This window comes from Pan troglodytes, chromosome 20, assembly GCF_028858775.2.
Source record: "Pan troglodytes isolate AG18354 chromosome 20, NHGRI_mPanTro3-v2.0_pri, whole genome shotgun sequence".
NCBI lineage: Eukaryota > Metazoa > Chordata > Mammalia > Primates > Hominidae > Pan > Pan troglodytes.
Window position 1 is genome coordinate 59118347 of NC_072418.2, and position 14756 is coordinate 59133102.

Below are 14756 nucleotides of genomic sequence, written 5' to 3' on the forward strand. Positions count from 1 at the left end.
ATCTCTATAAACAAACAGAAAAACAAAAATCAGCCGGTTGTGGTGGCACATGCCTGCGGTACCAGTTACTCGGGAGGCTGAGGTGGGAGGATTGCTTGAGCCCAGGAGGTCGAGGCTGCAGTGAGTTATGATTGTGCCACTGCACTCCAGACTGGGCGGCAGAGCAGGACCCTGTCTCAAAAAAAAAAAAAAAGAATAAAATTTTAAAATAAATAAAAACAAAAAGTAAAAAAATTGAAAGGAAACTCCAAGGGGAAAAAATAAGTTTAAAAAGAGCAAGGAGGCCAGGCACGGTGGCTCATGCCTGTAATCCCAGAACTTTGGGAAGCCAAGGTGGGAGGATCGCTTGAGGTCAGTAGTTCCAGACCAGTCTGGCTAACATGGTGAAACCGTGTCTCTACTAAAAATACAAAAATCAGCTGGATGTGGTGGTGCACGCCTGTAGTTCCAGCTACTTGGGAGGCTGAGGCAGGAGAATCGCTTGAACCCGGGAGGCAGAGGTTGCAGTGAGACTCCATCTTAAAAATAAACAAATAAATAAAAGAGCAAGGAAGCTTTGTTTTTAGTTTCTTTTCAGAAGTTCCCCAGCAAATGTCTATTCTACTCTCCCTGGCTGGAATGGATTGTACACAGGAACCTGGTACATGTGAGCGCCAAGGTACCTACCCACACTGAAGGAAAGAGAGAGGGAAGGATCTGAAGGAGATCCCAGTCTCCTTCTCACCCCTAGGGCCAGGCATAGAGTCCACACCCTCATGGCATGTGGGGCGCCTGGAGGAGCTGCAGGCATTTAACTAAAAGCCAGCCAGATTCATCTCCAGCCAGAGCCAGGTGGATGCTGGGTCGGAAACTGCAGCGTCCTCTGAAGGAAAGGGTGCTCGTGTCCATAGCTCGCATTTACTAAGAGGGACACAGACTCAGTTACAGAAATGAGAAGAAAGATGGCCGGGTGAGGTGGCTCACACCTGTAATACCAGCATTTTGGGAGGCCGAGGAGGGCAAATCACCTGAGGTCAGGAATTCGAGACCAGTCTGAACAACATGGTGAAACCCCATCTCTACTAAAAATACAAAATTAGCCAGGCTTGGTGGCACACACCTGTAGTCCTAGCTACTAGGGAGGCTGAGGCAGGAGTATTGCTTGAACCCAGGAGGTGGAGGCTACAGTGACAAGAGATTGTGCCACTGCACTCCAGCCTGGGCGACGGAGTGAGACTCCATCTCAATAAAAAAAAAAAAAAAAAGAAATGAGAAGAAAGTGACATTGTGACATTTCTTGCACCACATTTGAGTTTTGCGTGTGTGTGTGTGTGTGAAAGAGAGAGCAAGCTTTGGACCTACCCCATTTACTTTTCACAAACTAGCTAATGGGCAGTGAGGCAAGGACTTCCCACTGTTTCTCTGACCCTCCATTGGGCTCCAGGTAACCCAGCTTCAAGCTCTCAGCATCCCCTCCTCAGTCCTGTCTCCCGTGCAGTGGGCGTCACTCCCTCCTCCTTTCTCCTTCCCAGCAAAGCCATTCACACCTTCTTGTCAGTTTGTCTTCTATAAAAGCTTCCCCCTCCTCCTCCTCCCCTGCCCACTCCTCCTCCTCCTCCTCCTCCTCCTTGTCGTCATCCTCTGGATGAGAAGTGAGGGACTTGGAGAAACAGCGGAGGGGGCTCAGGAGCCCACCAGGGTGTCTGTAATCCCCCACGTCATCTTCTCACTCCATCCCTCTCCTGGGGTCTCCCTTTCCCCTTGGGATGAGAAAGGATGGGGTAAGGGCTGATGGGGATGTGTAAAGACAGGACAGAGATACAAGTGCCAGCCACAAACCAACAGAATGCTGGAAGGACCTTGGAGGCAATGTGTCCTCCACGGTGGAGAGGAGGAGACAGAACCCAGCCAGGACCAGGTCGTCCCCTCTGTCCCTTAGACAGCAAAGGGCAATGGCAAGAGTAAAACCTCTTCCAAGGTTCTTTCCTCTGGAAAGCAGGTGATGTCAGGGCAAAGAGAGAGAGCACTGCAGAGACAGATAGATCAACACACATGACAGGAGAGAGACGCAGCAACGACACACTCCTTATTCGTTCACCCAACAAGTATTGAGTGAGCTCCGGGCACTGTTTTAGGGGCTGCTGTGAGGTTTCTCATCTTTGGTGCTATTGACTTTCGGGGCTGGGTCCTTCCCATCGGGGAGGCCTTTCCTGAGCACTGTGGGAGGCTGAGCCGCGTCCCTGGCTTCCACCCACGAGATGCCAGGAGTCCCTCCCAAGTCCCAAGTAAAGATGTCTCCAGCCGGGCGCGGTGGCTCACGCCTGTAATCCCAGCACTTTGAGAGGCTGAGACGGGAAGATCACGAGGTCAGGAGTTCAAGACTAGCCTGGCCAACATAGTAAAACTCCGTCTGTCTCTACTAAAAATACAAAAAATTAGCCGGGCGTGGTGGCGGGTGCCTGTAGTCCCAGCTACTCGGGAGGCTGAGGCAGGAGAATGGCATGAACCCGGGAGGCGGAGCTTGTAGTGAGCCGAGATCACAGCCCTGCACTCCAGCCTGGGCGACAGTGCGAGACTCCGTCTCAAAACAAAAACAAAAAAAACGAACAAAAAAAACTGTCTCCAGACTTGGTCACATGTCCTGGGGTGAGGCTGGGGCAGCATTGGGGCAGAGTCACTCCTGGTTGAGAGCTTCTGGGCTAGGGACGCAGCCATGAACAAGACATAGTTGACACCCCTCATGGGGTCTCCTCTAGCCAGGGTGGTAGGTGGGGGGTGGGGAGATAGACAACTCACAAGTAAACAAATAAACAGGGTCTACCGTGCAAGACAGAAGAAACGCAACTCAGCGAGGGAGCTGCAAAGGCTTGGAGGGATTGATGGGGGCAGAGGGGACAGGGCTGCAGAGACACCAGTGGCAGGTGGAGACAACCAAGGAAGACACAGGTCAAGGCCCAGACGCAGATAAGAGGGAGGGAGGGAGCCCTCGAATAGCTGCAAAGCCTGGAACACGACAGCTGGAAGATAAAGGGGCACAGAAGGAGGGGGAAGGGCAGGGTCTACCAGGGGAAACCAAGGCACAGCAGCATTTCCCGCGATGAGGTATGTGTTTTGACCTCACAGACCAGCGTTTGAAAGCCCCTGGAGTGGATGACTGTTCCCCCACCTCCATCCTCTTCACTCCCTCTCCCTCCCTTCTTCTAATCCCCTCCCTTTCCCCCCTCCCTTCTATTGTCTCCTCAGAAGGCATAAAAGCTCAGGGGGCGTGAAAGAGTCCAGGCGCTGGAGCGAGGAGCCAGAGAGAGCTGCGGAGAGCTGCCAGCTGCACCGGGGTGAGAGCCTAGGCCAGGAGGGCAGAGGGGCGGCTGCCAGCTGCACCGGGGTGAGAGCCTAGGCCAGGAGGGCAGAGGGGTGGATCCCAGCTGCACCGGGGTGAGAGCCTAGGCCAGGAGGGCAGAGGGTTGGAGGGAGTGAGGGGCTCCTGGGAGAGTGATGGGGGGCTTGAAGGGATGGGGATAACAGGAGAAACCCCAGCATTGGTGGCAGGGAAAAGGTGAGGGGCAGGTAAGGGGACGGAAAGGTTTGAAGATGGAGTGGTGGAGGCAGTGGGGCAGAAGGCATGGGCACTGGGGGACCAGGTCGGCCTGATCCGATGATGGGGGAAGGAGAGGCTTAATTCCCCCGGAATTCTCAATTTTTTTTTTTTTTGAGACAGAGTCTCACTCTGTTGATTACAGGCGGTGGCCCATGCCTGTAATCCCAGTACTTTGGGAGGCCAAGGTGGGTGTATCACTTGAGGTCAGGAGTTCGAAACCAGCCTGGCCAATATGGTGAAACCCCATCTCTACTAATAATACAAATATTAGCTGGGCATGGTGGTGGGTGCCTGTAATTCCAGCCCCTCGGGAGGCTGAGGCAGGAGAATCGCTTGAACCCAGGAGGCAGGGGTTGCAGTGAGCCGAAATTGTGCCATTGCACTCCAGCCTGGGCAACAAGAGAGAAACTCCATTAAAAAAACAAACAAAAACAAAACAAACAAACAAAAAACAGTAAGGTAGGAGAGATGGCAGGTGAAGGGTTCTACCTGAAAGAAAATCATTGCAGAGCACAGGGCAATTTCTGGAGGTGATGAATAGGTTTTAGTTCCTTGGTTGTGGCAATGTTATGGTGGTTGCTTGCACATGTCCAAACTCCTCAAGATGTGTACATTAAATATGCGCCATTTTTGTATCTCGATGATGCCTCCATAAAGCTAAAAATTAAATTCCTCTGTCCTTATCGGAAATGCACCTGGCCCCCGCTTCGGAAAATGACTGGCCGCTCTCTCCTTGCAGCGTGTTCCGCAGCTGTAGGCACCTGTCGTCCTGCCTTCGATGGCTCCTCCCTCCGTCCCCCTGGTCCTCCTCCTCGTCCTCTTGCTGAGCCTGGCAGAGACTCCAGCATCCGCACCTGCCCACCGGGTAACGCCTCCCTAAGTTCCTCGGAAACAACAGTGTCCCCAAATCCCTGCCCTCTGGGAAGAGTTTTTAAAAATGCTTCTGGCTTGTGTCAAGGGTCCTGGGGAAGAAGCTCAAATCCTGAAAATATGAGAAGAAATATTGGGTGTCTCTACTAAAAACACAAAAATTAGCCGGGCATGGTGGCACGTGCCTGTAGTCCCAGCTACTCAGGAGGCTGAGGCAGGAGAATCGCTTGAACCTGGCAGGCAGAGGTTGCAGCGAGCCGAGATTGTGCCACTGCACTCCAGCCTGGGTGACAGAGCGAGACTTCATCTCAAAAAAAAAAAAAAAAAAAAAAGAAGAGATGGGGTTTCACCATGTTGGCTAGGCTGGTCTTGAACTCCTGACCTCCTGGCTTCAAGTGATCCACCCGCCTTGGCCTCCCAAAGTACTGGGATCACAGGTGTCAGCCACGGCACCCAGTCTGGGACGACACTTTGAAAACCTTTGATCACACACCTCCACAGCATGGGCTGTAGAGGCTGGGTTGAGTTTGAAATCCGGGATCTGCGACTTTCTAGCTGTGTGACTTCAGTCACATTGCCTAACCTCTCTGGTCTCTGAGTGGATCTTCTTTGTCCAATTCCAGCACTGTGAGAGTTAACAGTTAACTCAGATGGCAGGCAGCTCTCATTATTTAGCCAAGAGGATTAAATAATTAAGAGATGTTGGTCCAGGGATACACAGTTTCAGTTAGACAGGGGAAATAAACTAAATCTCTGGTACAGCATGGTGGCTGTTGTTCATAACAATGTGTTGTATACTTGAAAATTGCTAAGAGAGTAGATGGATGTTAGGTGTTCTCACCACAAAAAAGCTAAGCACATGACGTAATGTAGAGGGTAATTACCTTGATGGAGTCTCTCCGCAGTGTAGCCGCATTTCCACACGTGTTGTGCACCATGCCTGCATTTAAAATGCAGTTTTTTTCTAACCAAAAAAAAAAAAAAAAAAAAAGAGGCCAGTGCCAGTGGCTCACTCCTGTAATCCCAGTACTTTGAGAGGCCAAGATTAGAGAATTGCTTGAGCTCAGGAGTTCGAGACCAGCCTGGGCAACATAGTGAGACCCTCCATCTCTTAAAAAAAAAAAATTAACTAGGTATGGTCTTGCGTGACTGTAGTCCGAGCTACTTGGGAGGCTGAGGCATGAGAATTGCTTGAACCCAGGAGGCTGAGTTTGCAATGAGCTGAGATGGTGCCACTGCACTCCAGCCTGGGCGAAAGAGCAAGACCCCATCTCAAACAAAAACAAAAACAAGAAAAGAAAAGAAAGAAAGAAAAGAAAAGAAATGCTAACAACAACAACAACAACAAAAAAAAAAAAAAAAAAAAAAGAGACGCCGGCTTGGCATTCAGCTGCCCTGAGTTGGGATAGCAGCTCTCCTCCAGGTGCTGGCTTGGTCTTTGGCAAGCTATTTGTTTCTTTGAGCCTCCTTTTTTTCTATATAACTAAGGGATAACGGAATCCATCCTATAGGGATGTTCGAGGAGTTTTGACAAGAGCTAATGGGTGTGGAGGGTTTTCTCAGCGCTTGGCGTTGTGTGAAACCCGTGATGTGAATTAGCTAATTCTACCCCACAATCCTTTGCAGTTGGTTCTATTTTGCTACTTCCCATCTTACAGAGTGGAACACTGTGGCTTAAATATTCAGTGCACATCCTCCTTAAGAGTCTGGAATCTACCGGCCGGGCACGGTGGCTCACGCCTGCAATCCCAGCACTTTGGGAGGCCGAGGAGGGCGGATCACCTGAGATCAGGAGTTTGAGACCAGCTTGGCCAACATGGCGAAACCCCCTGTCTCTATTAAAAATACAAAAATTAGCTGGGCCTTGTGGCAGGTGCCTGTAAGCCCAGCTGCTCAGGAGGCTGAGGCAGGAGAATCGCTTGAATCCAGGAGGCGGAGGTTGCGGTGAGCCAAGATGGCACCACTGCACTTCAGCCTGTGTGGCAGAGTGAGACGCGAGACTCCACCTGGGTGGCAGAATGAGACGCGAGACTCCATCTCAAAATAAATAAATAAATAAATAAAGAGTCTGGGATCCACCTGGGTTTGAGTCCCAGCTGTTCTTCTCAGTGTGTTGCAATTTGTTGCAATTTGCCGAATCTTTCTGGGCCTCAAGAGCCTCTTTCTTTCTTTTTTTTTTTTTTGAGACGGAATTTCGCTCTGTGGCCCAGGCTAGAGTGCAGTGGCGCAATGTCAGCTCACTGCAAGCTCCGCCTCCCAGGTTCACGCCATTCTCGTGCCTCAGCCTCCCGAGTAGCTGGGACTACAGGCACCCACCACCATGCCCGGCTAATATATATATATATATATATATTTTGTATTTTTAGTAGAGATGGGGTTTCACGTGTTAGCCAGGATGGTCTCGATCTCCTGACCTCGTGATCCGCCAGCCTTGGCCAAGAGCCTCTTTCTAATGAAGCTAATAGCAAGTTTACCTACTAGGGTTGTTGGAGAAAGAGCCTCTTTTTTTTTTTTTTCTTTGAGACAGAGTCTCGCTCTGTCACCCAGGCTGGAGTGCAGGGATGAGATCATAGCTCACTGTAGCCTCAAACTCCTGGGCTAAAGTGATCCTCCCACCTACAGGTGTGCGCCACCATGCCTGGCTAATTTTTGTATTTTTTGTTTTGTTTTGTTCTATTGAGACGGAGTCTCACTCTGTTGCCCAGGCTGGAGCGCAGTGGTGCAATCCCCACTCACTGCAATCTCCACCTCCCAGGTTCAAGCAGTTCTCCTGCCTCAGCCTCCCAAGTAGCTGGGATTATGCCCAGCTAATTTTTTTATTTTTAGTAGAGACGAGGTTGGCCAGGCTGGTCTTGAACTCCTGACCTCAGGTGATCCGCCCACCTCAGCCTCCCAAAGTGCTGAGATTACAGGCGAGAGCCACCACGCCCGGCCTAATTTTTGTATTTTTTGTAGAGGCGAGATTTCGCCATGTTGCCCAGGCTGGCCTTGAACTCCTGTTCTCAAGCCATCCTTCTGCTTCGGCCTCCCCAAATGCTGGGATTACAGCATGAGCACCACCCCCAGGCTTAACATATCTTTAAAGTGTGCAACACCATATTGCTGGCTGTGGGCATGATGTTGTGCCATAGATCTCTAGGACTTCTTCATCCTGCATAACTGAAATTATACCTGTTGAAGAACAATTCCCCATTTCTCCTTCCCCCCAGCCCCTGGTAATCACCTTTCTCCTCTCACAACAGAACCCTTTAAGCTTTCTTTCCAGGCCAGTTGGCTTTGTCTCAGGAAGTCCCCAATTTCCTCATCGGTGGAATGGGGATTGAAATGAACCTGCTCCACAGTGCAGTGGGAAAGTCGTATGACGACCCACATCACCCCGGACCTGTGGGACGCCTGCCCCCCTTTCTGTCTGCTTGAGTCTTGATTTCTGCGTCTCTCTCCAGGGACGAGGAGGCTGGACCCTCAATAGTGCTGGCTACCTTCTGGGTCCCGGTGAGTGAGGCTGCGCTCAGCTCTCCATCCCTGGCCTGAGTCTGCCTGGTTGCTGCAGGCAGTGAGTTTGTGACTTGTAAAGACGCTCACCCACATTCACTGAGGCCCGTGGATTTATTTGCAGATCTGTCTGGAGGGTTAGTCTAAGCAGAGCGATGGGTGTGTGGACTCTGGAGCCAGAGCCTTGGGCCCAAATCCCAGCTCTGCCCCTTGCTTGGTTTGCAACCTTGATCTCTCTCTCTCGCTCTCTCACTCTTTCTTTCTTTCTTTCTTTCTTTTTTTTTTTTTGACAGAGTCTCGCTCTGTTGCCCAGGCTGGAGTGCAATGGTGCGATCTCAGCTCACTGCAACCTCCGCCTCCTGAGTAGTTTAAGCGATTCTCCTCCCTCAGCCTCCTGAGTAGCTGGGATTATAGGTGCCCAACACCACGCCCGGCTAATTTTTGCATTTTTAATAGAGATGGGGTTTCACCATGTTGGCCAGTCTGGTCTCGAACTCCTGACCTCAGGTGATCCACTTACTTTTGGCCTCCCAGAATGCTGGGATTACAGGCATGAGCCACCACACCTGGCTGCAACCTTGATCTCCCTATGCCTCAGTTTCCTCATCTGTGACAGTGGGTGTAATGATGGCCCTTACATCCTAGAATGTTGTGAGGATTGAGTTATTAATAGAACAATAGCTGGTGTGTAGTGGGTGCTGTATAATGATTAGCTGCTATTCTTTGTCTCTCTCTCTCTTTTTTTTTTTTTTTTTTTTTTGAGATGGAGTTTCGCCTTGTTATCTAGGCTGGAGTGCAATGGCGCCAATCTTGGCTCACAGCAACCTCTGCTTCCCGGATTCAAGCAATTCTCCTGCCTCATCCTCCCAAGTAGCTGGGATTACACGCATGCACCACAATGCCCCACCGGCTAATTTTGTATTTTTAGTGGAGACGGGGTTTCTCCATCTTGGTCAGACTGGTCTTGAACTCCCAACCTCAGGTGATCCGCCCGCCTCAGCCTCCCAAACTGCTGGGATTATAGGCGTGAGCCACTGCTCCTGGCAACTTTTTTCTCTTTTCCTCCATTTGTCTCTCCCCATTTCTCCAGTTGCATCTTCCCTGGGCAATAGGTGTGCCCATGGCCACGTGCTGCATAGTGAGAATTACATCCATAAAATACCGAGACTCCCGTGGTGCTCAAGGTTGGTTTCAGTTTGAGCTTCATTCAGGGAAACCCAGGCAGCAGAGACAGTGTGGCAGGAGCAGAAAGAACGTGAGATGTGGACCCAGACCTAGGTGGCTTCAAGCCCCATTTCTGCCATTAGCAGCAGGGTAATTTTGAGCAAGTCACCGCTTGCAGCTGCATGATTTCCCCACCGGTAGGTAGGGACGGTCAACACGCACCCCGTCCGACAGACTCGGTGGAGGCGCTGCGTCCAGTGAGCCATGCCGTTGAATTGATGGATTATGTGTTTCTTCAGTTCTACTTAACCGACCACCTGGTCTTGCTCTCTCCATCCCTACCCAGTCCTCCACCTTCCCCAGATGGGTGACCAAGACGGAAAGAGGGAGACAGCCCTCGAGATCCTAGACCTGTGGAAGGCCATCGGTGAGTGGGCAGGGAGTTAGAAGTCTTCTCCTGCGCCCTCCTCTGCGGGCTCTGTCCTGGCTTTGGAAACTGGCAGATGTGAGCTCCGGCCCTCACCCTGCCGCTTACTGTTTGGGGGGCCCTGGGCAAGTGATGCGTTTCCTCCAAGCTTCTGGGCCGTCACCTGGAGCCCCAGCTTGCTTTAATGTTCTTTTGTTACCAACGTGAAATTCCGAATCCCGTTTGAACCACGGGCCCCGTATTTTCTCTTTGCATCAGACCCCACAGAATCCCTCCACTTTGAAATGACATACATGGAATAATCCCATGATTTAGTTGTATGACTCAGTGAGAAAATGCACATTAATTTCCTAGAAGCGTCTGGCATATGGTAGAAATGGAATGGTTTGGCTGGGCATGGTGGCTCACGCCTGTCATCCATACTCAAGCCTCCGAGTAGCTGGGATTACAGGCACCTGACACCACACCCAGCAAATTTTGTATTTTTAGTAGAGATGGGGTTTCACCGTGTTGGCCAGGCTGGTCTTGAATTCCTGACCTCAGGAGATCTGCCCCCCTCAGTCTCCCAAAGTGCTGGGGTGAGCCATCGCGCCCGGCCTTATTTATTTTTTAAACTTTTATTTTAGGTTTGGGGGTACATGTGCAGGTTTGTTATATAGGAAAACTTGTGTCACGGGCGTTTGTTGTACAGATTACTTCCTCACCCAGGTACTAAGCCGAATACCCAGTGGTTATTCTCTCTGCTCCTCTCCCTCCTCCCCCCGCTACACCCTCGGGAAGGACCCAGTGTCTCTTGCTCCCGTCTTTGTGTCTGTGTGTTCTCGTCGTTTAGCTGCCACTTGTAACTACGAACATGTGTGTGAATGTTGTATTTTTGTTTCTAGACGGGCTCCCCTACTCCCACCCTCCACAGCCCTCCAAGAGGAATGTGATGGAGACGTTTGCCAAACCAGAGATTGGAGGTAAAGCCAGGAAACACGGAAGAGAGACACCGACAGGAGAGGGGGAACAAGGAAGTGGCAGGCAGAGCTTAGAGGGTAAAGGAAGAAAGGAAGGAAACTGGAACCAACCAGGGACCTCCTCACCTGTAACCACAGCCACTACCCCGACCACTCAGCCTCGACCGTGAATCCCCATCCTGGCCTCGACTGCTCCCTTCACCTCGATTCCTTCACTGCGAATCCCACCTCATGTTCCAACTCTCAGTTCCCAGCCTGCATCTAGCACTTTTGCAATTAGGACCCCACACCCAACCTTGATCTCCCCCAGTATCACCCCCTCAAGCTTAGCCTCAGCTACAACATTGCCGTCAAATCTCTCACTTTGACCTCATGGTTCAATTTCATTTATTTATTTATTTTTGGGGGATGAAGTTTTGCTCTTGTCGCCCAGGTTGGAGTGCAATGGTGCGATCTTGGCTGACTGCAACCTCCACCTTCCGGGTTCAAGCGATTCTTCTGCCTCAGCCTCCCGAGTAGCTGGGATTACAGGCATGCACCACCATGTCCGGCTAATTTTTGTATTTTTAGTAGAGACGGGGTTTCACCATGTTGGCCAGGCTGGTCCTGAACTCCTGACCTCAGGTAATCCACCTGCCTCGGCCTCCCAAAGTGTTGGGATTACAGGTGTAAGCCACTGCGCCTGGCCTCATGGTTCAATTTTAACATCAACCTCTCTCCTAAATAAGATCTTTATTTCCAGCATTCATTCTATTTTTTTTTTTTTTTTTCTTAAGGAGTCCCTCTCTATTGCCCAGGCTGGCCTGAAGTGGTGTGATCTTGGCTCACTGCAACCTCTGCCTCCCGCGTTCAAGCGATTCTCCTGCCTCAGCCTTCTGAGTAGCTGGGATTACAGGCGCCCGCCACCACATCCAGCTAATTTTTGTATTTTTAGTAGAGACGGGGTTTTGCCATGTTAGCCAGGCTGGTATCCAACTCCTGATCTCAGGTGATCCGCCCGCCTTGGCCTCCCAAAGTGCTAGGATTACAGGCATGAGCCACCACGCCAGGGACCGTTGTATTGTTCACTGCCTAGCACAATGCATGACGCATAGTGGGTACTTGGTAAATATTTGTTAAATGAATGAATTAAACTATGCAAACACAGCCTTCAGCTGCCACCTTCCCACCCGATCATGAGCTCAGCAGATGCCCAAACCCCAGCTTGTCCCACCTTCCTTTAGTTGGATGTTCGCCCCAACCCCATCTCCTTCTTCAATCCTTTTTTTTCTTTTTTTCTTTTTTTCTTTTTTTTTTTTTTGAGATGGAGTCTCGCTCTGTCGCCCAGGCTGGAGTGCAGTGGCGCGATCTCGGCTCACTGCAAGCTCCGCCTCCTGGGTTCTCGCCATTCTCCTGCCTCAGCCTCCTGAGTAGCTGGGACTACAGGTGCCCACCACCACGCCTGGCTAATTTTTTGTATTTTTAGTAGAGACGGGGTTTCACCATGTTAGCCAGGATGGTCTCGATCTCCTGACCTCGTGATCCGCCTGCCTCGGCCTCCCAAAGTGCTGGGATTACAGGCGTGAGCCACTGCGCCCGGCTCCTTCTTCAATCCTAACTCAATTCCTGGAGACGCCATGTCCTTATTTCAAGAGCACTAATTCATTTCAAAAGCATGTACTGGACAATACTGGGTATGATACGCTCCCTGAATTCACTAATTTCCATCCTCACCTCGATTACATTCTGACTCTTGAAAACACCCACCATCACCATGTGCCTTCTTAAAATGTGGGCGGAAAGGGAGAATATGTGGGCAGATGAAAGTAGAGAGAAGGGGCCGGGCACGGTGGCTCACGCCTGTAATCCCAGCACTTTGGGAGGCTGAGGTGGGCAGATCACCTGAGGTCAGGAGTTCAAGACCAGCCTGGCCAACATGGTGAAACCCAATCTCTACTAAACATACAAAAATTAGCTGGGTGCAGTGGCTCGCACCTGTAATCCCAGCACTTTGGGAGGCCGAGGCTGGCGGATCACAAGGTCAGGAGATCGAGACCATCTTGGTCAACGTGGTGAAACCTCGTCTCTACTAAAAACCCAAAAGTTAGCTGGGCGAGGTGGCGGGCGCCTGTAATGCCAGCTACTTGGAAGGCTGAGGCAGGAGAATGGCGTGAACCTGGGAGGCAGAGCTTGCAGTGAGCCGAGATTGTGCCACTGCACTCCAGCCTGGGCGACAGAGGGAGACGGAAAAGGAAGGAGAGAAGGAAAAGAAAAGGTTGTTGGATCTTAGAAGAACTAAAGAGATCTTCCTCCCCAGTTTCATTCCCAACCTCAAGAACCTGGTTTGGGGAGTGATAGTGAGAAAAACCATTCAAAGTTTACCTCTTTCTCTCCCACAGATCTGGGCATGCTCAGCATGAAAATTCCCGAGGAGGAAGATATGCTGAAGTCATAGAGGTCTTCAAATCCCTGTTCCTATCCTTCTTCTCCAGCTCCTCCTGCCTCCTCTGAAACCTTTTCTAGGTACCCTATGCTGAGACTAAGATCCTGAAGTTAAATACCCAGGTCTCATGACGACATTATAAAGCATTTGAATTATTCTAAAAAATTTCTGGAGTTTCTTAGGTTTTATTGATTCATCCTTGAAATCAGTATAACGTGTTATTAATGGAACCAATAGTAATTCGAGGACTAGTTGGGAGATTCTGGGGTAATCAGGGAATATTCCTGCAACACATTTAAAGGAATTGTGTTCTTTTGGAATCATCCCAATTATAACACGAGCTATTGCATAATACAAATAACCCTCTTAAGTCTGAGAGTCTGTGTCTTTATTTGAAAAGATTCTTCAAAGTGCGTACTTACTCCTCCATATTCTTTCAACCCACATGAGTCTCCTCGAGAAGTGAGGAGAGGCAGTTTGGAGCAGAATGGAGAGAATAAAATGTTTCTTGTCAAACACTCCATTTTTTCCCTTTTAATTAGTCTGGGAATTTTTTTAGGGGTAGCAGAATCCAGGATGATGGGGTCAGGTGTGGGACTGGGAAATCCAGGATGACAGAATCAGGTGAGGGACTGGGAAAATATAACCTATTGGAGGCAATCCATTTTGGATTCTTGTTTTGCTGAAAGTTTTACTTTCATTTTGGGTTTGAGGAGTCACAGGAAAAAGAAACCACAGTGTTACACTGAGGCAGGGGAATCGCTTGAACCCGGGAGGCAGAGGTTGCAGCGAGCCGAGATTGTGCCATTGCACTCCAGCCTGGGCAACAAAGTGAGACTCAAAGTAATTAATGACCAAAATGAGTGACTGAGACAGTGTCAGTCTCCATCCATCGAGGTTTATGAAATCGGCTGTGGGGCACGTCCAGGGAAAGGTGAGCCACAGACACCTCTGTGGCTGTTTTTCTGAAGTTTTCAGGATATTTACTATTTATACATTTCCTTAGACGGGGGCAGGCGTAGAGGCAGAGGGGTGGGTAGGTGGTGAGCTGAATGGTTAAATTCCTATCAGTCTTTAGTTAGTGCCCAGTAAATCTACATTTTAAAAAAATATATGTTTCTATTTTTTATTTATTTATTTATTTTAATTTTTTTTTTTTTTTTTTTTTGAGACGGAGTCTCGCTCTGTCGCCCAGGCTGGAATGCAGTGGCGTGATATCGGCTCACTGCAAGCTCCGCCTCTCGGGTTCACACCATTCTCCTGTCTCAGCCTCCCGAGTAGCTGGGACTACAGGCGCCCGTCAACATGCCTGGCTAATTTTTTGTATTTTTAGTAGAGACGGGGTCTCACCGTGTTAGCCAGGATGGCCTCGATCTCCTGACCTCGTGATCTGCCTGCCTCGGCCTCCCAAAGTGCTGGGATTACAGGCATGAGCCACTGTGCCCGGCCTATGTTTTTATTTTTATTTTTTTGGAGACAGAGTCTTACCCTGTCACCCAGGCTGGAGTACAGTGGCGCAATCTCAGCTCACTGCAACCTCTGCCTCCCGGGTTCAAGCAATTCTCTTGCCTCAGCCTCCTGAGTAGCTGGGATTACAGGCGCCTTCCACCATGCCCGGTGAATTTTTGTATTTTTAGTAGAGACAGGGTTTCACTACGTTGGCCAGGCTGGTCTTGAACTTCTGACCTCAAGTGATCCACCGCCTTGGGCTCCCAAAGTGCAACGTTTTACATAAGATAAAGTGCATGTTTGAAGGCAAAAAAGGGAGTAAAGGGAGTAGAGGAAGCATCAATTACGTAGACATCTTTGGGTAGGTGGAGGAATGACTGAGCTCATCTTATCTTTGTT

General features: G+C 50.0%; 1 protein-coding gene across 2 annotated transcripts; it reads left to right on the forward strand.

The window, feature by feature from the left end:
• The first annotated feature begins 3024 nt into the window (after positions 1 to 3024).
• GALP (galanin like peptide) lies at positions 3025 to 13425 on the forward strand. Of its 2 annotated transcripts, XM_524495.5 has the most exons (6): positions 3025 to 3311; positions 4314 to 4439; positions 7888 to 7936; positions 9447 to 9527; positions 10412 to 10489; positions 12865 to 13425. In XM_524495.5, exons 2-6 carry the CDS (start codon positions 4353 to 4355, stop codon positions 12918 to 12920), a joined length of 351 nt encoding a protein of 116 aa, XP_524495.2. In that variant the 5' UTR covers positions 3025 to 3311; positions 4314 to 4352; the 3' UTR covers positions 12921 to 13425. The 2 variants fall into 2 exon arrangements, with proteins under 2 accessions (XP_524495.2, XP_054528970.1); XM_054672995.1 differs by lacking the exons at positions 3025 to 3311; positions 7888 to 7936; positions 10412 to 10489; positions 12865 to 13425 and having other exon boundaries at positions 4322 to 4439; positions 9447 to 9509.
• Positions 13426 to 14756: the final 1331 nt, after the last annotated feature.